General features: G+C 43.5%; 1 protein-coding gene across 2 annotated transcripts in view; it reads right to left on the bottom strand.

The window, feature by feature from the left end:
* The window catches only part of disp1 (dispatched homolog 1 (Drosophila)), a 111,562-nt gene that overhangs the window by 66,885 nt on the left and 16,883 nt on the right, over nucleotides 1–27,794 (bottom strand). Inside the window, exon 2 of one of the 2 annotated variants that reach the window (XM_048596851.1) lies at nucleotides 17,118–17,695. In XM_048596851.1, the coding sequence (XP_048452808.1) occupies nucleotides 17,118–17,695 (578 nt within the window). The remainder of the gene's footprint in view (nucleotides 1–17,117; nucleotides 17,696–27,794) is intronic. The other variant, XM_048596852.1, reaches the window with a different exon arrangement.

Below are 27,794 nucleotides of genomic sequence, written 5' to 3'. Positions count from 1 at the left end.
TTTCTTCCTGGACTCTGATATTCCGATTTCCCTCCTGTTCTTTCTTCTTGGACTATGATAATCCGATTTCTGCCCATGGTGAAGACCTGAGGATCCACAAACACTAATCTAGAACTGATTTTCCTTAGCAGTGGCAATTACCATCCAACCGCTACCAGAATGTGCCTATTTAAAACAGTTTGACTTTGCAGCCTCAAAGAGACAGAGCACTTTAAGCATGGCTCCACCTGAACTGGAGAAAGTTTTTCTTCCAGCAATCTGTTTATGCTCATTTGGATATGAAGTATGAAGGTGACAGCATTTCTCTTTTCATGATATAACATTACATTATGTACAACTCTTGTCACAAAATAGGATATCCTACGATTTACTGGCAACAACACTGCAGGACTGCTATTGTTTAAAGGAAGGACAAAGAATGCTGGCACTTGGTGGGATTCCTGTCTACTCTGCCAGGGAAAATGTTATTTTCGAGCTGGATCCGTCTGACTCCAGTTTTATATTCTTTCTTAAAGGTAGAGTTTTTGACCAATCCTTGTGCCCTAATTTTGATATGATTGAAGTGGTATGTGAAAGTGCAAGCGACAAATCAGTCCTGAAATGAGCCGAGAGAGCTTACATTATGCATCATTACCTCTGGGTTTTGGAAAGAACCCAGTGAATTGAGTGATCTAAAAAAATACATGAATGAACATCGCATTAGTGTGAAAGAGTAAAAGGGAGGAATTAACTGCCATCACCATCACTAAAGAAGTTGTATTAGACAAACTAATGAGGTTAAAGGCAGATAAATCCCCTGGCCTTGATGGTTTACATCTTAGGAATCTAAAAGAAGTAGCAGCAGAGATACTGGATGCATTGGTTGTAATGTTCCTAAAATCCTTGGATTCTGAAGGAGTACTAAAGGATTGAAAACAGCCAATGAGGCACCTCTACTCAAAAAGGGAGGGAGGGAAAAAGTGGGTAACTGTAGGCCAATTAGCCTAACATCCATTGTTGGAAAACTGTTAGAATTAATTAGTAAGAAAGTAATAGCAGCACATTTGGAAAATCAAAATGTCATCAAGCAGAGTCACCATGATTTCATGAAAGGGACATCATATCAAATTAATTTATTAGAATTTTTCAAGGTAGTCTCAATCAGAGTGGATGGTAAATGTATTGTATTGGGACTTCCAGAAGGCCTTCAACAATATACCTCACAAAAGGTTAAGTCATGAAAGCTCATGGTGTTGGAGGTAGTGTATTGGCATGGACAGAGAATTGGTTAATGAGTTGGAAACGGCGAGTGCGGGTAAGGGGTTCTTTTCACGTCGGCAACCTGCGACCAATGAGATTCCACAGGGACCTGTGCTGGGACCACAACTCTTTGCAATATATTAATGTGTTGGAGGGAGGAAGTGGATGTGCTGTAGCCAAATGTGCAGACAACCCAAAAATAGGTGGAAAGGCTAGTTGTGAGAGGGATACCAACAGTTTACAGAGAGACAGAAGTAACTGAGCAAAAACTCGGCAAATGGAGTATAATGTGGAAAAATGCCAAGTTATTCATTTTGGAAGGAAGAACATAAAAAGAACATTATTTAAATGAAAAAAAAACTGCAGCAAGCTACAACACAACAGGGCCTTGGGGGTACTTGTGCACAAATACAGAAAACTTGCACACAGGCTTAGCAGGTAATCAGGAAGGCTAATGGAATGTTAGCCCTTATTTTAAGGGGGTTGGAGTATAAGAGCAGGGAAGTCTCACTGCAACTGTACAAGGCGCTGGTGAAACCATATCTGGAGTACTGTGAGCAGTTTTGGTCCCCTTGTTTAAGGAAAATTGTTTCATTGGAGGAAGTTTAGAGAATGTTCATTAGGAAGATCCCTGGTATAGAGGGATTGTCTGATGAATAAAGGCTAAACAGGTTGGTATTCTACATATTAGAATTTAAAAGAATGAGAGGTGATCTCAATGAAATATATAGAATTCTTAGGGAGCTTGACAGGCTAAATGTTAAGAGAACGTTTCCCCTTATGGGAGAGTCTAGGACCAGAGGGCATAGTCACAGAGTAAAGGGGCACCAATTTAAGACTGAGATGAGGAGGAATTTCTTCTCTCAGAGGGTTGATAATCTTTGGAACTCCTTGCCATAGAGAGCTGGGGTGGGGGGAAGTGGGGCAAAGTCCTTGTTTACATTTAAGGCTGAGACAGATAGATTCTTACAGAGATAGTAGGAACTGCCGATGCTGGAGAATCTGAGATAACAAGGTGTAGAGCTGGATGAACACAGCAGGCCAAGCAGCATCAGAGGAGCAGGACCTGCCTACAGAACCAGATCATCCCCAACGGACTCCAGTCTACATTTAAGCCTTCCCAATTTGGCTCCAACTGCGACAACTGCTACATTCAGAACATTGATATCCTACAGAAGCGTTTCTCCCTGCGACTCCTGAAATACAGACTTGCTGCAATGCGCTGGCATCTCCAGATACTACAATTAAGACTACCCCAGCTCAGAGCCTCCCTTTCCCAGACCTGCAAAGGACCTCTCCTGTTTTTTATTCTTCATAGGATCCACAACCTGAACTCACAATTCTATTTGGCTTTATAGGACACTAAAAACCGAAAGTACTTTAAACTTACGGGCGCCTGCCACCCTACCCAGGACCTACCCCACCATGTGCCCGCCGCCATTAGCCATGTGGCCACCTTCAGAGCACCAACGGATTCCATGGATGATGTCACATCTGCCGCCGCCCGGTACGCCACTTCCGGTACAGCCAACACCATCGACACCGCTGCTGATGCCGCCGCCTCCATTTCCGAGGCCGACAACACAGACATCGAGGACGCCGCAGCCACCAACATCCAAGATTTACCGACCTACGTCGCTCCGCCCACCGCTGACGTCGCTCCACCCACCACCTCCACAGCCAGCAGCTCCAGAGGAGGCTGTAGCACCCAGCCCTGCTGAGTCTTCACCATCCCCCCAGACCTCCCGCTTACTGAGGACGAACGGTCAGTCCTCAGTAAAGGACTCACCTTTGTCCCCCTCCACCCAAACATCAACGAATACAACTCACGTTTGGACATTGAACAATTTTTCCGCCGCCTCCGCGCTTACTTCTTTAACTGTGAGCCTAACCCTCTCTCTACTGACCCCTTCTCCCACCTCCAACACACCCCCTCCTCCTGGACACCACCCCAAGGCCTCCTACCCTCCCTCAACCTCTTCATCTCTAACTGCCATCGAGACATCGATCGCCTCAACCTCTCCACCCCTCTCACCCACTCCAACCTCTCCCCCCAGAACGTGCAGCCCTCCGCTCCAACCCCAACCTCACCATAAAACCCGCCGACAAGGGAGGCGCACTTGTAGTATGGCGCACTGACCTCTACATCGCTGAGGCCAGACGCCAACTCGCTGACACCTTCTCCTACCGCCCCCCGATCATGATCCCACTCCCAACCACCAAACCATCATCTCCCAAACCATCTACAACCTCATCACTTCAGGTGACCTCCCACCCACAGCCTCTAACCTCATCGTTCCCCAACCCCACACCGCCCGTTTCTATCTCCTTCCCAAAATCCACAAACCTGAATGCCCTGGTCGACCCATTGTCTCTGCCTGCTCCTGCCCCACCGAACTTATCTCCAAATATCTGGACTCCATTTTCTCCCCCTTGGTCCAGGAACTCACTACCTACATCCGTGACACCACCCACGCCCTCCACCTCCTCCAAAACTTCCAATTCCCTGGTCCCCAACACCTCATCTTTACCATGGACGTCCAGTCCCTATACACCTGCATTCCACATGCAGATGGCCCAAAGGCCCTTCGTTTCTTCCTGTCCCACAGGCCCGACCAGTCCCCCTCCACTGACACCCTCATCCGCTTAGCCAAACTCGTCCTCACCCTCAACAACTTCTCTTTCAATTCCTCCCACTTCCTACAGACAAAGGGGGTGGCCATGGGTACTCGCATGGGCCCAAGCTATGCCTGCCGCTTTGTAGGTTACGTGGAACAATCCCTCTTCTGTAGCTACACTGGCCCTAAACCCCACCTCTTCCTCCGTTACATTGATGACTGTATTGGCGCCGCCTCGTGCTACCACGAGGAGCTTGAACAGTTCATCCACTTCACTAACACCTTCCACCCCAACCTTAAGTTCACCTGGACCATCTCTGATACCTCTCTCTCCTTCCTGGACGTCTCTGTCTCCATCTCTGGTATCCACCTGGAAACCGATATCCATTTCAAGCCTACGGACTCCCACAGCTACCTAGAATACACCTCCTCCCACCCACCTTCCTGCAAAAATGCCATCCCCTATTCCCAATTCCTTCGCCTCCGCCGCATCTGCTCCCGAGATGAGGCATTCCACTCCCAACATCTCAGATGTCCTCATTTTTCAAGGACCGCAACTTCCCCTCCACAGTGGTCAAAAATGCCCTCGACCATGTCTCTCACATTTCCCGCAACTCATCCCTCACACCCTCTACCTGCAATAACAACCAAAAGAGAAACCCCCTCGTCCTCACATACCATCCCACCAACCTCCGGATCCAACGCATCATCCTCTGACACTTCCGCCATCTGCAATCTGACCCCACCACCAAAGACATTTTTCCCTCCCCACCCTTATCTGCTTTCCGGAGGGACCACTCTCTCCGGGACTCCCTTGTCCGCAACACACTCCCCTCCAGCCCCACCACACCCGGCACTTTTCCCTGCAACCGCAGGAAGTGCTACACCTGTCCCTACACCTTCCCCCTCACCCCATCCCAGGCCCTAAGAAGACCTTCCACATCAAACAGATGTTCACCTGCACATCTACTAATGTGGTATACTGTATCTGCTGTTCCCGTTGTGGCCTCCTCTACATCGGGGAAACCAAGTGGAGGCTTGGGGACCGCTTTGCAGAACACCTATGCTCGGTTCGCAACAAACAACTATACCTCCCAGTTGCGAACCATTTCAACTCCCCCTCCCATTCCTCAGACGACATGTCCATCCTGGGCCTCCTGCAGTGCCACAATGATACTACCCGAAAGCTGCAGGAGCAGCATCTCATATTTCGCTTGGGAACCCTGCAACCCAAGGTTATCAATATGGACTTCACAAGCTTCAAAATCTCCCCTCCCCCGACTGCATCCCAAAACCAGCCCAGCTCGTCCCCGCCTCCCTAACCATTCCTCCCACCTCAAGCCCCACCCCCATCTCCTACCCACTAACCTCATCCCGCCTCCTTGACCTGTCAGTCCTCCTTGGACCGACCTATCCCCTCCCTAACTTCCCACCTACGTTCACCTTTACTGGCTTCAACCCCACCTCTTTGATCTGTCTGTCTCCTCTCCACCTATCTTCTCCTTTATCCATCTTCTATCTGCCTCCCCCTGTCTCCCTATTTATTTCAGAATCCCCTTCCCCTCCCCCATTTCTGAAGAAAGGTCTCGACCCGAAACGTCAGCTTTCCTGCTCCTCTGATACAGATAGATTCTTGATCAGAAGAGGAATTATGGATTATGGGGAAAGGGCAGGAAAGTAGATGCGAGGAGCATTGGATCAGCCATGATCCGACCAAATGGTTAGTGAAACTTGAGGGGCCAAACAGCCTACTCCTGTTCCTATTTCTTAGAAACTTTTGAAAGTAAGTCGAAGGTACTCGTGGCTGTGGTCACTGTTGTTTTGATTCATTCATTGGACATGAGCATCCCTGGCTGGGACAGCATTTTTGTTTTTCCCTTATTGCCCTGGAGAAGGTAGTGGTGAGATACCTCTTGAACCTCTGTAGTTTTTGGGATGTAGGGACACCCACAGGCTTTTTAGGAAAGGAGTTCCAGGATTTTGACCCAGCAACAGTGGTTAGGAGTGATGAGCAGGGTACAAATAAATTATTCTTGTAATCTGATTTCAGAATGAAATTGTGGGATTAATAAATCTTGTTGGGTCATAATCAGCTTCTGGGATTGGCCAGTAGTTCATTAGGCTCTCCAGTGACTCCATAGGGAAATGTTGTGTTTAATACTTAATACCCAGGTAGGCAAATTGTGAGAGATAGTAGGAACTGCAGATGCTGGAGAATCCGAGACAACAAGGTGCATAGCTAGATGAACACAGCAGGCCAAGCAGCATCATAGGAGCATTTTCTGATGAAGGGTCTAGGCCCGAAACATCAGCCTTTTTGCTCCTATGATGCTGCTTGGCCTGCTGTGTTCATCCAGCTCTGCACCTTGTTGTCTAGGCAAATTATAAGTATCCTTTCAAGTATACCAAGTATAATTCCCAACTATGTAACGTTCAAGTGGCCTCACAAAGTGGAATTGCATTGTAGGCCTGGTGAGGGAAAGTAAAACCGAAAGGGAGCTATGCCTGGTCAACCCCCCAGCGGCTGCAGTCAGTAGGTCCATTAGGATGGTGATACACCTTTTGCTATTAAATATCCTCCCAATGCTCACTTTACAGTATCACAGATTCAAAAAAGACTATTTTGGGAAGGTAATGGAAGGGAGAAAATAAATGTATTCAAAGAGAAGTGGACAAAAAGAGGTGGTTTGGATTTGAGAATATACCAACTGATTTTTAAATATCTACCACCTCCTCTTTAGGCAGATTCTCTAATTGGCATTAGAATGCAATACTAACATGATAAAAATCTGATATAATCATAAGTTTATTATGGAAAGAAGGTAGTATACTAATGTGCCATTATTTAAGAAAGGCTGTAGGGATATGCCTGGGAACTACAGACCGGTGAGCCTAATGTCTGTGGTGGGTAAATTGTTAGAGGGAATTCTGAGAGATAGAATCTACAGGCATTTAGAGAGGCAAGGTGTCATTTGGGGTAGTCAGTATGGCTTTGCGTATGGGAAATCATGTCTGATGAATTTGATTGATATTTTTGAAGGGGTGACCAAGAAAGTAGGTGACAGCAGCATGGTAGATGTTTTCTACATGGACTTTAGTAAGGCCTTTGACAAGGTACTGCATGGTAGGCTGTTAAGTAAGATTAAATCTCACAGGATCCAGGGAGAGCTAGCCAATTGGATACAAAATTGGTTTGACGGTAGAAGACAGAGGGTGGTGGTAGAAGGTTGTTTTTCAGACTGGAGGCCTGTGACCAGCAGTGTGCCATAGGGTGCCACCACTGGGTCCAGTGTTATTCATCATTTATATAAATGATTTAGATGAGAATCTAGGAGGTATGGTAAGTAAGTTTGCGGATAACACCAAGATTGGTGGTATGATGTATAGTGAAGAAGGTTATCTGGGAATGCAGCAAGATATTGATCAAGTGGGCCAGTGGGCTGAGGAATGGCAGATGGAGTTTAATTTAGATAAATGCAAGGTGTTGCATTTTGGTAAGACAAACCATGGCAGGACTTGCACGGTCAATGGTAGGGCCTGGGGAGTGTTATAGAACAAACAGATCTAGGGGTACAGATTCACAGCTCCCTGAAAGTGGACTCACAGGTAGGCAGGACGGGGAAGAAAGCTTTCAGCATGCTAGCTTTCATCGCTCAGAGCACAGCGTGTAGGAGATGGAATATCTTACTGCAGCTGTACGAGACATTGGTGAGGCCTCATTTAGAGTACTGCATGCAGATCTAGTCGTCCTACTGTAGAAAGGATATTATCAAACTAGAAAGGGTGCTGAAAAGATTTACTAGGACACTACCTGGACTGGGAGGTTTGAGTTATAAGCAGGGATTGGACAGGCTGGGTCTTTTTTCACTGGAACATAGAAGACTGAGGGATGATCTTATAGAAGTTTATAAAATCACAAGGGGCATTAATAAGGTAGAGAGCCGACAGCTTTTCCCCATGGTAGGGGAGTCTAAAACTAGAGGGCATAGGTTTAAGTTGAGAGGGGAGAGATACAAAAGAGTCCAGAGGGGCAATTATTTTCACACAGAGGGTGTGAGTGTCTGGAACAGGCTGCCAGAGGTAGTGGTGAAAGTGAGTACAATTTCATCACATTGAAGAAACATTTAGACAGGTACATGGATGGGATTGGTATGAAGGGATATGGAGCAAACACAGACAAATGGGACTAGTTTAAATTGTGAAAACTGGGCAGCATGGGCAAGTTGGGCTGAAGGGCCTGTTTCCATGCTGTAGACCTTTGTGACTCTATATTACTGGCTATCACCAATAAAGATGAGCAAAACAGTACGAGAAAATCACCCTTCCACTTTGTGCACAAGAATACTTTAGAGATTTTTACGCGACTCTTGGATAGGCACATGGAGGATAGTAAAATGTAGGGCATGCAAGGTAGTTTGATCTTAGTAGGAAAATAGGTAGGCACAACATCATGGGCCAAAGGGCCTGTACTGTGCTGTACTGTTCTGTTTTCTATGTTCGAATAATTCTTGATGTACATGCAGCTGGCGAGGGGTGCATCACCAGCAGAAACAGTAAACTTTTAGCTTATTGAAACAGGAACCGCTTCACCTCCTTCTCCCGAACCTTCTAAAAGTGAAGTGTTTCTGTAAACATTGGATACTAAATGCCTTGCTTTTAACCAAATTGATATGAACACATATAATAGGTTTACTTCCCCTGCCCCTCAACATCATCAGCTGAAAATAATGACACAAAATCACTCCATCTGTCCCCACTAACAGAGAATCTGATCCATCAGTGCGAGTTCTGGCACAGTTGTTACTGTCCTCCTCTAATAACCTCTGAAATTCAAACCAGCCACTCACTTGCATGAAGTGCTCTGTCATAAAGTGTCAATCTCTTGACCTTTTTGCACAGATGTTGTGATTGTTAAGATGAAACAATATTTGAACATGCAATTCCTATGTCCTGTAACTCTCACCAAAGTAACTGTCTCTGAAGGCTGAGCTTTGTATTTACATTGAGGTGCTCTACATTTGACTAGATGGCTAGATGGATACAAAACTTGCTTGGTCATAGAAGACAGAGGGTAGTGGTGGAAGGATGTTTTTCAGAATGGAAACCAGTAACTCCAGTGTGCCACAGGGATCAGTCCTCTGTTGTTTGTAGTATATATAATATGGAGGAAAATGTGGGTGGTCTGATTAGTAAGTTTGCAGATAACACTAAGATTGGTAGAGTTGCTGATAGTGCCAATGATTGTGAAAGGATACAACAGGGTATAGACAGATTGGCAACTTGAGTACAGAAATGGCAGATAGAGTTTAATCCAGACAAGTGTGAGGTGATGCATTTTGGAGGATCAAATTTAGGTGTGAATTATACTGTAAATGGCAGAGCCCTTAGGAACATTAACATACGGACAAATCTGGGTGTGCAGGTCCACAGTTCCCTAAAAGTAGCAACACAGGTGGCCAAATTGATTAAGAAGGCATATGACATGCTTGCCTTCATCAGCTGGGGCATGGAGTACAAGAGTTGGCAAACCATATTTCTGAAGAAGGGTCTAGGCCCGAAACATCAGCCTTCCTGCTCCTCTAATGCTGCTTGGTCTGCTGTGTTCATCCAGCTCTACACTTTGTTATTGCAGCTATCTAAAACCCCTGTTAGGCTGCATTTGGAGTATTGTGTGTAGTTTTGGTCACCACATTACCAGAAGGACATGGAAGCTTTGGAGAGAGTACAGAGAAGGTTCACCAGGATGTTGCCTGGTCTCGAGGGCATTGGCTATGAGGAAAGGTTAAAAAGACTAGGATTGTTTTCACTGGAAAGATGGCAGCTGAAAGAAGACCTGATAGAGGTTTACAAAATTATGAGGGGCATAGATAGAGTGGATAGTCAGAGGCTTTTTCCCAGGGTTGGAGTTTCAATTACAAGGGGGCACAGGTTCATGCTGAGAGGGCAAAAATTTTAGGGGGATGTGCGAGAAATGTTTTTCACGCAGAGCGTGGTAGCAGCCTGGAATGCACTGCCAGAGGAAGTGGTGGAAACAGGCACATTGGGTGACATTTAAGAAGCATCTGGATAGGTACATGAATAGGGAGGGAATAGAGAGATATGGACCGAATAAGGACAGAAGGTTTGTTTTCTAGTTTAGTCAGGGCATGATGATCGGCACAGGCTTGGAGGGCCGAAGGGTCTGTTCCTGTGCCATACTTTTCTTTTGTTCTTTTGCTGTATTTCTTACTTCCCACCACCAAGTCCATGGAGATACTGGAAACTTGTTACTAATTGTCTAGTACCATGTTACACACAAGATTGTTTGTTGAAGGGACTGGGCCATTGACTACAAAGTTTCCTGCTTTTAATACCTTTCCTCTGAGCAGTTATTAGGTAGCGCCTTGAGCTTTCCCCACATGGATAGCCCGGATAGGCAGCATAAATACTTGCAGTAAGAGGCCCAATCATAAGCAAATTTATGGGGGTCATCTGAAAAAGCAGGTGGATTAACATAACCACCAGGTAGCTTTACATGTAATATTTTCTAAAAGGATACAGTAACAGGTCCAGGAGAAAATTGGTTTATGTTTAGAATGTGGTTCTGGGGCAAGTGCTCTTGTGGTGGCATTGTCCCTCCCTCTGGACCACCTGCTCCAGAAAATATAGAATAACATATGAAAATATCAATAATTTGGTTTGGCATTTGAAATGGATCAGTTCAAATGAAGTCATGTGCCATCTTCATCTGATTTTGGAGTAGAATTCACTTATATTAAATGGTTTTTACTGCTTCACCAGCTTCATGTAATTGTGTAGAAGCAACCATATTTAATATCCCATCCTACATTGGTTAGTCACTGGATGAAATACACTGGAGTTACAGCAACACAACCCAATCCAATCAGGGTTAGTAAACTGTTTCAAATATCCAAGAAATATAAATATCCATTTAAGGTTAAAATATTCATCAAGTCCCCTGTGCAGCATGTTTCCCATTAGCAGGGAATCATTAAACCCCATTATGACCAGAATTCCAAAATAGTTTTGTGTCTTTTGGTGCATAATTTTCTGCGTTACAAACCCAACTCTCAAGCATTTTTCTACCTCTTTCCTCTTTGTTTTTGATGTTTTACGCATTATTTCCTGCCTGAAAGGGAAAACAAGGTTGAGTTTCTCTCAGCATCAGGTCTCCCACTGTTCCAACAGACAAGTGCAGATATGGGCAAGTCATGCTGAATGACGTCACACTACATTGTAACTATTCTATGATTCTATGCTTTTTAGCTATATTCATGAACTCTCACACTAACCTTTGCGTTCAAATATGTTAATATATCAACTTATGCTTCATATTATTCCACAATCATACACATTTGAAGGAAATGCACACAGCAACTGAAGAGATTTTAAATCATTTACACAGCAAATTAACAAAGGAAAGGTCATTCATTTCCAATCACATATTATCATTCCAGTACTTTACAACCAATAAAACACTTCTGAAGTGTTGTCATGATTGAAATGTAGGATATGTGACAGACAAGTTGTTAGCATTTGTGCCGGATCTCACACACATCAACATGCTGTTCACCAATAATCCATTTTTATTGAAGTTGATTGAGGGATGATTAATGGAGAGAATGAGAAAACAACCTCTTCTTATCTTTGAAACAGTCCCATCTTCTGAGAGGAAGCATGGCACCTCAGATTCATGCCTTCTCTGACAGAATGGAATTAAACTATACGGATAGATTTTCTCAGAAAAGGCTTGCGTGTTTCAACAGTCCTTTGAATCCTTGTGTTATTAAGCAGACCATGGCTTTTCTTTTCTATTTCATTTTAATTATTCATAGGATTTGAGTAGTTCTGGTATTTGTTGCCATTCCTAATTGTCAAGAAAAAGATTGCAATGAGGTGCCTTCTTGAACTGCGACATTTTATGTAGGTAAACCCATAATACTTTATGAGTAAGGGAGGGGTTCCAAGAATTTGTCCCAGCAACAGTGAAGGGACAATGATATAGTTCCAAATCAGGATACTGAATAGTTTTTGAATTGAATCATTTATTGTCATCTGTATTCAATGTAAAAATACAATGAAAAGTGTGTACCTTTGCCGTACATACATGGTGCCATTCACATTAACTTAGAATAAGACAAGAAAAAAAAGATAACTTAAGAGAGTTCAACTTTCCCTTCCACTGCCGCAACCCTGCCCCAGGTTTTCCAGCCCTCGCCATGCCACCACCAGAGTCCCGCTTGAAGAGAAACTCAGAAGTGTTGTTCCCATGCATCTGCTGCCCTTGTTCTCACATATGACAGAAGCTGCAGTTTGGAAGCTGTTGTTAAAGGAACCTTATCAAGTTGCTGCAGTGCATCTTGTATTCGTACAGAGGGCTGTCTCATTGTATGGATGTTGGAGCGAGTGGATTTCAAAACTGCAGATGAGATGGTGGCCAAGTAGGTTGCTTTGTGCTGGATGGTGTGGAGCTTCTCAAGTGTCATTGAAGACACACTCATCCAGACAAGTGAAGGTTATTCCATTATATTTTTGACAGGTGCTTTGCAGATGTTGGAGTATGTTTGAGAAGTTAGGATGCAAGTTACTCACCTCAGAATTCCAAGCCTCTAACCTGCTTTTATAGCCCAAAATATTTATTTGACTCATCTAGTCAGGTTTTTTGTCAATGAAACCCCCAAGATGATGATGGTGGGAGATTCAGTAATGGCTGCTGAATATCAGGAAAGGGATGGTTAGATTTTCTCTTGGTGGGAATGGTCATTGCCTGACACTTGTGTGGCATGAAGAAAAAATGGAAAGATTGGGTTTCTTTTTCCATGGAACAGAGGAGACTGAGGTGGGTGGGACATGATTGAGATGTTTGAAATTATTAGGAGCAAAGACAGGATAGACAGGAAGAGACATTTCCCCTGGTGTAGGGATCAATGACCGGGGGCACAGCTAATGGGCAGGAGGTTTAGAATGGATGCGAGGAAAGACTTTTTCACCCAAAGGGTGATGGGAATCTGAAACTCGTTGCCTGTAAAGGTGGTAGAGGGAGAAACCGTCATAACATTTAACAGGTATTTAGTCATGTACTTGTGATGCCATGCATACAAGGCTATGCGCCAAATACTGGAAAATAGGAATAGCACAGTTAGGTGCTTATTTTTGACTTCTTTTTATTCACTTACGGGATGAGGGCATTGTTGGCTAGGCAGCATTTATTGCCCATCCCTAATTGCGCAGAGGGCAGTTCAGAGTCAACCACATTACTTTGGTCTGGAGTCACATGTAGGCCAGACCAGGTAAGGATGGCAGTTTCCTTCCCTAAGGGACATTAGTGAACCAGATGGGTTTTTCCTGACAATTGACAATGGATTCATGGTCTCATTAGATTCTTAATTCCAGAATTTTTTTTATTGAATTCAAATTCCACCATCTGCCAAGGTGGGATTTGAACCCAGGTCCCCAGAATGTTTTCTGGATGAACAGTCCAGCGATAATACCACTAGACCATCGCCTCCCCCTGGTGCAGACTCAATGAACCAAACGGCCTTTGCTGTGCTGTAGGCCTCTATGACTCTTTCAATATTAATTGCCACCCATCAGTTCAAGCCTGAATGTTGTCCAGGTTTTGCTACATGTCTGTATGGACTGTTTCAGTTTCTTGAGTTGTAAATGCAACTGAACACAACACTGGTCATCCCCACTTCTGACCATATGATGGAGAGAGGATCATTGTTGATGCAGCTGAAGTTGGTTGAGTTCCTGCAGTGATGTCTCAGAGCCAAGATGACTTGTTTTCAACAACCACCAACTTCCTCAGTACTAGGAATAACTCCAACCAGTTTTTTTTTTCCTCAATTCTTATTGACTTTAGTTTTGCTAGGGCTCCTTGATGATACGTTCAGTCCAGCACTGTTTTGATGTTAAGTGCGGTCACTTCTCACCTCATCTTGGGAATTCAGCTGTTTTACACGTTTGGCCGAAGGCTGTAATGAGGTCTGAGCTCTAAAGGAACCCACTTTGAACAAATCAACAATTTATAGCTGAGCGAGTGCTGTTTGATAGATCTATATAGTATCATCACCAGTGCTAAAAGATGATTCTTTTTTAACAGAAACTTGAATAGTTCAGACATCTGAGCAGATTTTCCTTCCCTAAAAAGATTACTGATTGTAGTACTTACTGGAAAATAATGGAAATATCAAAAGATAGAAAAAAAGCATAACAACGACAATACTTGAAGTGGAATGATCCCTCCAAATATGAAAGAAAGAGAATGATCGCCCAGGTTTATTGGCTTCTGATGGTATTTGTTATCTACTAAACAGCAGTCTCAGCAAATCTGTCTCTGACCAACAGGAAAATGCCATGTTTTTTCTCAAATTCCTGCAATAGCTCCATGTTAAATATTGCAGACAGCTGTGAACAGCCCTGTTCTCTCACTGTGAGTTTACAAGGGAGCTGTGAGAAACTTTGCAGGTATATGTTTAACAACATACAAAGGCAGTGTGGCCATCACAAGGAGCTGAGGAAGTCTGATGTGCCAAGGAAGGTAAAATGCTGCAGTTGAGGAATCCAAGTTTATTAAAATAAATGTCTTTTTGTTTAATCACAAATAGGTTCAAAGAGGAAACTACTCCCCACTTCCTCAGTCTCTGTCGGGCTAAAATTTTGAATACATACATCAATTAGCTTTTAGCACCTCAGCCAAGTAGCTGTCCTTCAAACATGAGTCTAAAAATGCAGGATCTGGAAGGCCATTCTACCACAATAGGCAGCACTCTAAAGCTCAGACCTTCTGCTTACACAAGTTCACAAAGGCATATTTTACAGGAGTGTCTAGATCATGAAGAGGAGGAAGGGGCTTTGATTGGAAACCCCAGAAAACAGTTACAACCCAGAATGTAATTCAGCTCTCCAGGGCTTCACTGGCTGTCTGCTATAGTGATTGAGCTGGTCCCAAGCCACCACGTTTTCCCCACTGCCCTCCCAATAGTTTCTCTTTGGGTACTATCCAATTTCCTTTGAAAGTAATGATTGAATTTGTCTCCACTACACTCAGTGTGACTGCAAGCTGAAAACATCTCTCGCCCCACCACCACACTCTCTGTCCACGTGGGTGAAAAGACAGTGAATACAAGAAAGCTTAAAAGAAGGAATTCTAACAAAAAAACCTAGGTTCATCTGATCAATCGGTGAAGTGACCACTGCATTACAGACAACAGTGTGTCATCACTGCTGAAATTAGAAGGAGCTGAAAGAGCCAATACAATCCACCTCAGTTATTTGGATGTTCGATGATTGTAACTTGATATTTCCCGGTCTATTTTGTTCCACCTATAATGTCTGTGTCAAACCGTCTTTTGTCTACCTCAGTCATGAATGATTATGTATTTATTTAAAGGTTTTAAAGGGGGGTAGTTCAAATTGTATAGCAGTAGATTCGGAATCCTTTCTTTTCTCTGTCATTTGTTAAAGTTTTAAGTACAATAAATCAAGTAATTTTTGGTTGTATGAAGAAGCCTGATGCGAACTGCTTTTTGACGCGGGTAGCAATCACTCAGACAATTTGGCCATTTTAGTGGTTTCATTGTGATTTTAAATATTCATACACTTTGTGACGTCTTGTGGAACGGTGGGGCACAATTAATCTTCCTGGTTAATTCGTAACAAAAAGTTCACTTTCGACATGTTTGTTTTACACCCTATACCTTTATGATTAAAGCCCAGAATCTTGTCTGCTTTATAACAACTTTCTCAACTTGACCTGCTCACTATGATGTCTGCATCTTTCTCAAAAATTAACTTTTTGTTGCAAATTAACCACAAGACGTCACAAAGTATATGAATATTTAAAATCACAATGAAACCACTAAAATGGCCAAATTGTCTGAGTGATTGCTACCCAGGTCAAAAAGCAATTCACACCAGGTTTCTGTGTTCCGCATCCCCTTTATGTTATATTGCCTCTTCTCGCTTTACCTACGAAATACACTTCACGCTCCTCTGCATTAGATTTAACTGCCACATGTCTGCCCATTCAGCCAGCATGTTTCGTAATGAAGTCTAACACCATCCTCTTCACAGTTCACAATATTTCAAAAGGTTACAACACGTTACAACTTTGAATTTGTTCCTTTACAGCCAAGCTAGATAACTTGTACAGAGAAGCTGTGTTCCTAATAGTGGCCACTAGGAAACACAACTGTGTACCTTCTCCCAGTGAAAAGAAAATCAACCATTCACCCATAATTCTTTCCTGTAACTCAATCAACCCGAATCCATGCCACCTCTTTTCCTTTCATTCCCTGGTCTTCCACTTTGATGACAAGCCTGACACACAGATATAAAATGATAATTTACTAAATGCCTTTTGAAATTCATTCACAACACATCAATCAATCTACTGTTCACAGGCTTTTCTTTATTAATCCACAGCGTTGATGATTCTTATTTTTGTCCCAAATTACCGCTGAGGTTAAATGGACTGGGATCTAGTTGATGGACTTATTTATGAAGCACCAGCAGACAATGAGTCAGGACAGGTAGATGGCTGTGTAGCTGCAATGTCACTGGACCAGCAATCCAGTGGGAACACAGATAACTACCATCACTTTGTAAAACCCCAACTGGATTGGCAAGGAAATCTGTCATCCTTATCTGGTTTCACTCAGATCTCCAAATCCACAATAATCTGACTGACTCATTACAGTCCTCTGGCAAGCCACTCTGTTCAAGGGCAATTAGAGATGGGCACGTGCACCTCACTGGGCACTCGTAACCCATGACAAAACAAAAAAAAAGGGCTTGCCTTTTGGGCAAAGCACATCGACGAAATAAACCCATCACTCTACCGCCAATACTTTAACCACTGATACCGCTGCCTTGTGTTATATACCTCAAAATTATCTTTCCAAATACAACCCAAGTGTGAAGCAATTACATACGTAAACCAGGCTGATGCTGTACTTAACAGTATACAAGTCAAACCACATCACAGTACAAATACTTATATCGACACCCACACAGCTGTTCTCTGAAGTCCCTCCTTCACGTAAGGAGAATATAAGCAAGAAAACTGCATCCTGAATAAATATTTTCGATTACACATAGTGCCTGACACATATTTTTGAAGACACAGTTCGCAGAATATTTTCATTCAATTAACTGAAACTTAATTTTCATCTATCACAGAAATCTTATCTGGGATTATCAACAAGGAAAAGGTTACTCACTACAGAAATGAAAACTCGTGCAGGTGGAGCATACCTGATGTCAGGGATGTGTTGCTGTTGCACAGGTTGATGCTGGAAATGGTCAGGCCACCGATGATGAAGACAAAGGGGAGTGTGATCGATGAGAGAAGAGACAGGCTGGAGGCAGCAGCTGGCCGGATGGAGAGGGGAAGTGCTTTGGCACACAGATGTTGGGTACTCGGAGTGAGTTTGCAGGCAGGAAGGAGTCAATGGAGAGGTGATGGTGGTATTTCCCAAAGAATGGCAATCTGGCTGGTTACTGTGACAACACAAAGGATGATGGTATGGACAATGGTGGCAACATTGTGGCAGCAATGCCACAGGTCTTTGGTTGTTTATCATATTGTCTGTGAAGAGGCAAGAAGGCTTAACAGTACCATTTGGCAGAGTACCACTGTTGTGACTCACTTTTGCCCTTGAAGTCTCCTTGGCTGACAGGTGCCCAGAGAGGTGGTCTCCATCACAGGCTGCAGCGATGCTGTTACCGTTAGCATTTGATGGGACACTGCCATTGCTCTGAACCATGAAGTCACCATTCCCGTTGCTCATAGCCATGCTCGTTTCACCAGTTTCTTCACATCCGTCACACGTCTGAAAACAGAAGATAAAGAAAAAAACGATGCAAAACCATTCTCAGATGAAGCATTTAGATAACTGCAGAATCTATGATTTTTTCTGAGCGCACTGAGTAATACCTCTTCTCTTGATCAATGGATCACTGTTAGGAGGAGGAACACCTCAGAACAACACCTGGAAAATCCTGGAGTAGCAACAGCCTCTCCAGCCCATGGTATTGTATTGTGTCGCCATTGACCATAGGGCTGCTCTTTCATTAGACAGACATGGCAAGTGATGATTTAACCTGAGGGCCACCATTCATCAGGTGAGGGGGGAGGTTGAGAAGGAGAGTCCTTTACGGTAACCTCTGCCAGTGATGGGAACTGAACCCACGCTGTTGACATCACAGTGCTTCACAAACCAACCAGCTAGCTAATCCTCTATCCATGTTAATGTACTACCTCCAACAGCATGGGGTCTTATTAAGCAGCCTAACGTATTGTACCTTATCAAACTCTGTCTAGAAATCCAAATCCCTTGCTTCCTCTTTATCTATCCTGCTTGTTATCTCCCCAAAGAATTTTAATAAATTTGTCAGGCTTTCATGAAGTCACACTGAAACTGCTTGACTCTATTATGTATTTCCAAATGCCCTGCTATTATATCCTTTATAATGGGCTGTAACTTTTTCCCAATAACAGAGGTGAAACTAACTGGCCTATTTTTTTGACATAACACGGTGTAGAGCTGGATGAACACTGCAGGCCAAGCAGCATCAGAGGAGCAGGAAAGCTGACGTTTCGGGTCGAGACCCTTCTTCAGAAATGGGGGAAGGGAAGGGGATTCTGAAATAAATAGGGAGAGAGGGGGAGGCGGATAGAAGATGGATAAAGGAGAAGATAGGTGGAGAGGAGACAGACAGGTCAAAGAGGCGGGGTTGGAGCCAGTGAATGTGAATGTAGGTGGGGAGTTAGGGAGGGGATAGGTCGGTCCAGGGAGGACTGACAGGTCAAGGAGGCGGGATGAGGTTAGTGGGTAGGAGATGGGGGTGGGGCTTGAGGTAGGAGGAGAGGAATGGTTAGGGAGGCGGGGACGAGCTGGGCGGTCGGGGGAGGGGAGATTTTGAAGCTTGCGAAGTCCACATTGATACCCTTGGGCTGCAGGGTTCCCAAGCGAAATATGAGATGCTGTTCCTGCAGCTTTCGGGTGGCGTCATTGTGGCAATGCAGGAGGCTTAGGATGCAACAAACAACTACACCTCCCAGTCGCGAACCATTTCAACTCCCCTTCCCACTCCTTGGACGACACGTCCATCCTAAGCCTCCTGCATTGCCACAATGACGCCACCCGAAAGCTGCAGGAACAGCAACTCATATTTCGCTTGGGAACCCTGCAGCCCAATGGTATCAATGTGGACTCCGCAAGCTTCAAAATCTCCTCTCCCCCTACCGCATCCCAAAACCAGCCCAGCTCGTCCCCCCCTCCCTAACCTGTTCTTCCTCCCACCTCAAGCCCCACCCCCATCTCCTACCCACTAACCTCATCCCGCCTCCTTGACCTGTCCGTCCTCCCTGGACCGACCTATCCCCTCCCTAACTCCCCACCTACATTCACCTTCACTGGCTCCAACCCCACCTCTTTGACCTGTCTGTCTCCTCTCCACCTATCTTCTCCTTTATCCATCTTCTATCCGCCTCCCCCTCTCTCCCTATTTATTTCAGAATCCCCTTCCCCTCCCCCATTTCTGAAGAAGGGTCTCGACCCGAAACGTCAGCTTTCCTGCTCCTCTGATGCTGCTTGGCCTGCTGTGCTCATCCAGCTCTACACCGTGTTATCTCCGATTCTCCAGCATCAGCAGTTCCTACTATCACTGTAACTATTTTATTGACATTTTTTTTTGGACTCCTTCCCTTTTCAAATAAAGGTGTTATGGTGGCAGTTTTCTAATCCTCTGGGACTTTTCCTGAATCTAAGGATTCCTGGAAGATTACTACTAATGCATCCACCAACTAATCTCTGTGGTTACTTATTTGAAAATCCTAGGGTGCATCCCATCAGTTCCAGTGGGGATTATCAGTCATTCACCCTATTTGTTGGCTTAGCACTTGTTCTCTAGTGACAGTTATTATACTTATTTCCTCAGCTCCTTTTGCTCCATGTTTAGTAATATTGGAATGCTATTAGCATCTGATACTGTGAAGACTGATGCAAAGTATTTATTCAACTCCTCTTCCATTTCCAGTTTCCACATTCATATTATCCCAACCTCATTTTCCCAAGGTGCCTATGTTAACTTTGGTCTCTCTCTTCCTTTTTATATATTTAAAGAAACTCTTGCTGTCCATCTTGATGTTACTTGCAAGTTTACCCTCAAAGTTCATCTTCTCCCTGCTATCATTTTTTGGTAACCTTTTGTTGGCATCTAAAACTTCAGCAATCTTCAGTCTTATCACTAACTTCTTTGAGTTCTATGCTAAACTAAATCTCCTTCCAAGGATCCTTCTTTTTAACTGGGATATATCTTTGCTGTGAGCCATGGAATTTGCCATGATTGACAGTTAATTGCCAAGCTTTCTTTAAATTTTAAACCAGGCTGGTTTGTAATGGTTCTTTTCTGTCAGCAAAGAACAGGGCTCTGTGCATTAATATATATAGCAGCCTGCTCATGTAAGCGTGCCATAAAGCAAGCTCAACTTTTCACACACTCTCAATTATCAAACAAGCATTATCCAATCACAGAATCTCATCTAATGCTGGACAAGCAAAGAAGTGAATACCATGTAGTATAACAGTGACTTTTGCAAACTTAGGAAGAGATAGTTTGTTTGATATGATCTGTATATGGCATAGACTCATACTGGCATTGAAATACCACATTACTCCCTGGTGTGAAAGGCAGAAAAGGTTTGAGTTTGATTTATTGTTGTCACATGCACCGAGATACAGTGAAAACTGTTACTGTGAAGGGTGATACTAGTAAGATTAAGGAACAATGGGTGAATAAAGACATTAAGGTTCTGGTCAAGAAAGAAAAAAATGGATCTTTCTTTAGATATAGACAACTTGGTTCCATTAAATTTCTTAATCAATATAAAGCATGTAGGGGCATTCTTAAGAGAGAAAGCAGGAAGGCAAAGTGGGGATATGAGAAAACATTGGCAGATAAGTTTAAGGATAATCCAAAGAGATTCTACAAATACATTAAGAGCAAGAGGGTAACTAGACAGAGGGTAGGGCCTCTTAAAGATCAAGAAGGTTGTCTTTGAGTTGAACTCCAGGAGTTGGAAGAGATATTAAATGAATATTTCATGTCAGTTTTTACTGTGGAGAAAGAAATGGAATCTAGGGAAAGCAGAGAAATAAACTTTAATGTTTTAAAAACAGTTCATATGACAGAAAAGGAGGTTCAGGAGGTCTTAGAAAATATAAATGTAGATAAATCACCGGGACCTGATCTAATGTATCCCAGAATGTTGTGGGAAGTAAGGGAGGAAATTACAAGACCCCTTATAGAAATATTTGCATCATCTATAGCCATGAGTGAGATGACTGATGACTGGAGGGTGGCTAATGTTGTATCTTTGTGTAAGAAAGGTTGTAAGGAGAAACCGGGGAACTATGGACCTGTAAATCTGACTTCGGTTGTGGGTAAATTGTTGGAGATGATTATAATAGACAGGATTTATGGACATTTAGAGAGGCAAAAAATGATTAGGGATAGTCAGCATAGTTTTGTGTGAGGAAAATCATGTCTCACAAACTTGATTGCGTTTTTTGAGGAAGTCACCAAAAAGATTGATGATGGAAGAGCAGTAGATGTTGTTTATTTGAATTTTAGTAAAGCCTTTGATAAGGCTCCGCATAGTAGAATAATTAGGAAAGTTAGGTCACACGGGATTCAGGGTGAGCCTGCCAACTGGACACATAATTGGATTAACGGCAGGAGACAGAGAGTAATGGTGGAAGGTTGCTTTTTGGACTGGAGGCCTGTGATCAATGGTGTTCCGCAGGTATCAGTTCTGAGTCCTCTTTTGTTTGTCATTTATATAAATGATTTGGATGAGAATATAGAAGGCATGGTTAGTAAGTTTGTGGATGACACCAAAATTGGCGGCATTGTAGACAGTGAAGAAGGTTTTCTAAGATTACAAAGGGATCTTGATCAAATGGGTCAATGGGCTCAAAAATGGCAGATAGAGTTCAATCTGTATAAATGTGAGGTATTACATTTTGGTACAACAAACAAGGGTAGGGCTTTTACAATTAATTGTAGGGCCTTGGGCAGTGTTGTAAAACAGAGTAATCTAGGAGTGCAGGTACATAATTCTTTAAAGTTTCCATCACATGTAGACAGGATGATTAAAAAGGCATTTGGCATGCTTGCCTGCATTGCTCAGTCCGTTGAGTATAAGAGTTGGGAAGTCATGTTAAGGTTGTACAGGCCATTGGTGAGGTCTCTTCTGGAATACTGTGTCCAGTTCTGGTCACCCAGTAATATGAAGAATATTATTAAGCTGGAGAGGGTTCAGAAGAAATTTACCAGGATGTTGCCAAGTATGGAAGGTTTGAGTTATAAAGAAAGGCTGGATAGGCTGGGACTTTTTTCACTGGTGCATAGGAGGTTGAGAGGTGACCTCATAGAAGTTTATAAAATATGAGAGATATAGATAAAGTTGATGGTAACTTTCTTTACCTTATGATGGGGGATTTCAAGACTAGTGGGCACATTTTTAACGTGAGAGGAGACAGATTTTAAAAAAACATAAGAGGCAATTTTTTTACACGGAGGGTGGTTTGCGTGTGGAATGAACTTCCAGAGGAAGTGGTGGATGCAGGTATAATTACAATGTTTAAAAGGCATTTGGGTAGATACATGAATAGGAAAGGTTTGGAGGGATATGGGCCAGGAGCAGGCAGGTGGGACTACTTTAGTTTGGGATTACGTTTAGCATGGACTGGTTGGACCAAAGGGTCTGTTTCTGTGCTGTATGAGTCTACGGCTCTATGTTATTTTGCGTGTTATAGAGGAAGAAGGGTCCGGCCCGAAAAGTCAACTTTCCTGCTCCTCTGATGCTGCCTGGCCTGCTGTGCTCCTCCAGCTCCACACTGTGTTATCTCTGTTTTCATCAGTGACCAGTTTGAAGACAGCATTTTGCATCTGATATTAGTTGGGGGAACAAGAAGCCTGTGAGAAAGGGCTGCCCGGCTGATCTCTCACATCTCTAAAAATAAAACTGTTGTTGAGCTCAGGGTGAAACCTACATGTTCTTCTGAAATATCAATATTCTATTTCCTGAGCAAGCTCGGTCAGAAAGATTCCAGAGACAATGAGTGGTTAGTGACACCAACCTGGAACAACAGAGGGACAGACTGCACAACATTTTATGCTTCATCTTTTTGCCTTCAAGAATAATCCATAGGACATATTTTTCAACAAGCCAATCTCTGCAGAGAAGTCTGTTTTTTTCCCTCCTTTCCTGAAGCGAGAGAGCATGTGTGCGTATGCGTGCATGTTTCGGGGATATTTAGATGGATAAGCATTTATATTTCCATGTTACTATCTGTGTATGTTGACCAATTATTGCATCATTATTCAATAAAGTCCTGCTTCAATAATAAACCAGTAATTGAAACCTACCCACAATCTCTTATTTTGACATAGCTGCATTTACCTAATGGTGTAAGGCAGATACATGCAGCACAGCAGAAATCTTTATTCATTCACAGAATGAGCTCAAAGCTGACCAGGCAGCATTTGTTGCCCCATCCCTAATTGTCCAGAGGGCAGTTATGAGTCAACCACTTTGCTGTGGGTCTGGAGTCACATGTAGGCCAGACCAGGTAAAGATGGCAGTTTCCTTCCCTGAAGGTCATTAGTGAACCAGATGGGTTTTTCTGACAATCAACAATGGGTTCATGGTCATCCAGATATTTATTGAATTCAAATTCTGCCACCTGCCGTGGTGGGATTTGAACCTGGTTCCTCAGAATATTATCTGGCTTTCTGAATTAACAGTCCAGCGATAATACCACTAGGCCATCTCCGGGATCAAGAGTTAGCTCTCTATCATTAGTGGTCTACACCAGAGTCTAGTACTGAGACCAGCAGAATGTATGATGGGAAAAGGAAAAAATACATTCACATTTATTATTAATGAAGTAATTAAAGGAAATAAAAGCAGAAGACACCAAAAATAGTCAGCAGGTCAAAGTACTGTATTTCTGGTATTTTTAGTTTTTAATTCAGGTTTTCAGTATCCCTCGCATTTTGGTCTTGTTCAAATGAAAGAAACATAGTCACAGCTTTCAACTTACTTGCCTTAGTTTTCATTTTTGGTGAGAGCTGTTAAATTGTACCTCATTACACAAAGAAGGATAAAAGCATCAAATCTGAAAAGGCCAAGATCATCAGCATCATCTGTGCAAGACCCCTCAAGGTGTCAATGCTGCAGCTTTCAATGCAATTAAATGGACACTTTAACAGGCAATATATAGGCTAACAATCAGCATGTATTGAAATGATCAAAGGGCAGCCTCCACGTGCTTCTGCACTGAGTTTAAAACACACAAAAGCTGCGCAAGGTTGTAGCTGGCACGGGAGTACGTGTATCCTAAACAGCGAGAGCTTGGGGGTGGCTAATGTTAGCTTTTCGTTTGCTCTTAAGCATTTTAATTATTGAAAGTGCAGGTTCAGCAGCTGCCAGGTGTTAACACAAAACACAAACTTCAGTCACTGGCTTTCTAGATGCCAGTTTCGATAAGCCAGGTTGGAGAACCACTGGCTTCACATCACAAAGAAGTGAGATTGCATCAAGTACTCGCACCATGCAGAATGCTTTGAAATCAGGCATATTATGCTACTCAATTCAGATTCTGTGGAATCTGCAACCATGACAAAGCTGAGGCTGCTGTCTTTCCAGAACGTTTGTGCATTTCCAGAATTTTCCTGTTTGATATTAAACTTCGACATGGAGGTGCTGGTGTTGGACTGGAGTGGACAAAGTCAGAAATCACACGACATCAGGTTATGGTCCAACAAGTTTATTTGAAATCACAAGCTTTCGGAGCTTAAGAAGGGTCACCGGACCTGAAACATGAACTCTGATTTCTCTTCACAGATGCTGCCAGACCTGCTGCGCTTTTCTAGCAATTCCTGTTTTTATTTCTACACAGTTAAAATGTTTCTATTTATCTAGCCAGTGAAGCTGGATCAGATGGTATTTTGCCATTTCAGGATCAGCACTTAGGCCACAGCTGTTATATCAATGATTTGAAGTGGGAACTAGAAATCTAACATTTCCAAATTTATAGATTATACAAAGCTAAGTGGGAATGTAGTGAGGAAGATGTAAGATGTTTTCAGGAGGATTTGGACAGACTTAGTAAATGAGCAAGAACGTGGCAGACAGACTATAATGTGGAAAAACATGAGGTATTCCATTTTGGTAGGAGGAACAAATTTGCAGAGCATTTCTTAAATGTAAGAGCGTGTAAAGTGAGGATATACAAAGGTCCCTAGGCGTCCTTGTCGGAAAGTCACTGAAAGCTAACATGCAAGTGCAGCAGCTATTAGTAAGACCAATGGAATATCTTTATTGCAAGAGGATTTGAGTACAGGAGTAGTGGCGTCTCGCTTCAGTTCTGTAGGAGTTGGACTGCATCTGGAGTAGTGTGTGTAGTCTTGGTCTTCTTATCACATGAAGCATGTTATTGCCATTCAGGGAGCACAACAAAGGTTTGATAGGCTTGTTCCTGGGATGGTAGGGCTGTCCTATGTGGAGAAGTTGGGCAAACTGTGACTGTATTCTCTTGAGTTTCAAAGAATGAGAGGTGACCTCATGGAAATTTACAAAGTGCTGAAAGGAACATATAGGGCAGACACAGGTAAGGTACTTCTGTTGGGGAGTCTAGAACCAGGGGGCACAAGTTAAATAAGAGAGATGCGTTAGGTCTGAGATGAGGAGAATTTCTCTATTACTCAAGAAGCTTGTGAACCTTTGGAAGTCCTGATCACAAAGGGCTGTGGAAGCTCAGCCTTTGGAGTGTGCTAAGACAGAGATTGATAGATTTCTTATTACCTCTGGCGCACAGGGTTATGGGGAAGGGTGACTAAAAGATATTGAAGTGTTCAATAAGCCTGATTGTACTGAATGGCAGGGAAGGCTCAACGGGTTGAAAGGCCTACATGTCTCCTACGTCTGTGACCTATAGCAACTAATGAGGGGAAAGAAACTGGGTACCTTGAGGCTTGAGCTGGTTTTTACTGCCAAGGCAAAACAGCTCCTTCCCTTCCAGGAGGTCTGGCACCATCCGCCCAAACATTCACCCCTACAAGCTGTTCAACTACCTGACAGTTGTTGGCAGGCAGAAAGCCTTTGACATCAACTGGTCACCATTTCACAGAGCAGAGAGCAGAGCGATCAGCTACTTGTCACTGGTCACGTCTCCATTCGTACACATGCCTCTGCTCCAGCCTGTTTGTAACCAGACTTCCCCTACTGTTTACACAAGCAGCTGTGTAAATAGCAATTACAACTGTCAAGTAACTTGTTTTTAAGAAGTGCAGTAATCCTTCAATAATCTTTAGAATTTAACCCAGTCCTTTTCCCATTTCAGTCTAAATCAAAAATATAAATACAATATTTACATTTCAAATTCCTCTCGGACTTCAGCTCTCCCTATTTCTGCAATTTCCTCTCAACCTATAACTCCAAGTCTCAGTAATCCTTCAATTTTTTTTTCATTTTGTGTATACCTGATTTTCACTTTCTTTTAGTCATTGTGGTTTAGGATATCTGAGCAGCTAAAATTAGGGTGAAATTGCCACTGAGCTCAAAAGTTGGGTGGCAACGGCTGGGCGGCAGCAAGAGGTTGATTGGTCAATGGACTAGTGAACAGTTAGCAATGACAAAAACCTTCTACCTGCCATCAATCATGTGCCTGGCTGTCAGGTAACTGAATAGCTCAGGACTGGACACAAGATAGGCAGGAGTGGTTTGATCTCTATCAGTACAGGAATGGTTTCTCTGTTATCTGCAGTTAATACCCATTTTAAAGCTGAAGAAAACCAATTAATCTTTTCTTCTGCAGTTGTCATGAGCTGTAACTTTTGACTGGTAAGTCAGAGACCTTTTATAAGTAAACCAGCTTCCTTCTGTCTCTTACAAACAGGTGGAAGGATCCAAAGAAAGACAACTGATCAGCGTAAGGATAATATCTGAAAGCCATGAATAGGAACCACTGAACTGCCTCCCAGCTTTGCTCTGCCCATAACCTACATTTTCCTGTCTGTCTGTCTTAAGGTACATAAAGGGCAGTTAATAAGGGGATTAGAGTTTTAAATTGTAATGTTATATGTTGACAGTTTATAACTGTTTATAGCTGGAGTCTAATTACTTGTAATAAATAGTGAAGCTCTTCTTTCCCTTTCCAACTCCCAACAAAGCTACAAAGATGCAGAACTGGAGATAGTAGGAACTGCAGATGCTGGAGAATCCGAGACAACAAGGTGCAGGGCTGGATGAACACAGCAGGCCAAGCAGCATCATAGGAGCAGAGAGGCTGACGTTTCGGGCCTAGACCCTTCATCAGAAAAGGGGGAGGGGAAGGGGGTTTTGAAATAAATAGGGAGAGAGTGGGAGGTGGATAGAAGAGGGATAGAGGAGAGGATAGGTGGAGAGGAAATAAACAGGTCGAAGAGGCGGGGATGGGGCCAGGAAAGGTGAGTGTAGGTAGGGAGTTAGGAAGGGGATAGGTCAGTCCAGGGAGGACGGACAGGTCAAGGGGGCGGGATGAGGTTGGTCGGTAGGAGATGGAGGTGCGGCTTGAGGTGGGAGGAGGGGATAGGTGGGAGGAAGAACAGGTTAGGGAGGCAGGGACGAGCTGGACTGGTTTTGGGATGCGGTGGGGGGAGGGGAGATTTTGAAACTTGTGAAATCCACATTGATACCATTGGGCTACAGGGTTCCCAAGCGGAATATGAGTTGCTGTTCCTGCAACCTTCGGGTGGCATTGAACTGCACCTCCCAGTCGCGAACCATTTCAACTCCCCCTCCCATTCCTCAGACGACATGTCCATCCTGGGCCTCCTGCAGTGCCACAACGATGCCACCCGAAGGTTGCAGGAACAGCA

This window comes from Rhincodon typus, chromosome 5 (genome assembly GCF_021869965.1).
Source record: "Rhincodon typus isolate 14 chromosome 5, sRhiTyp1.1, whole genome shotgun sequence".
Taxonomy (NCBI): domain Eukaryota; kingdom Metazoa; phylum Chordata; class Chondrichthyes; order Orectolobiformes; family Rhincodontidae; genus Rhincodon; species Rhincodon typus.
The sequence above is the reverse complement of the archived record's forward strand: the minus strand, read 5'-3'. Positions and strand labels throughout refer to the sequence as shown.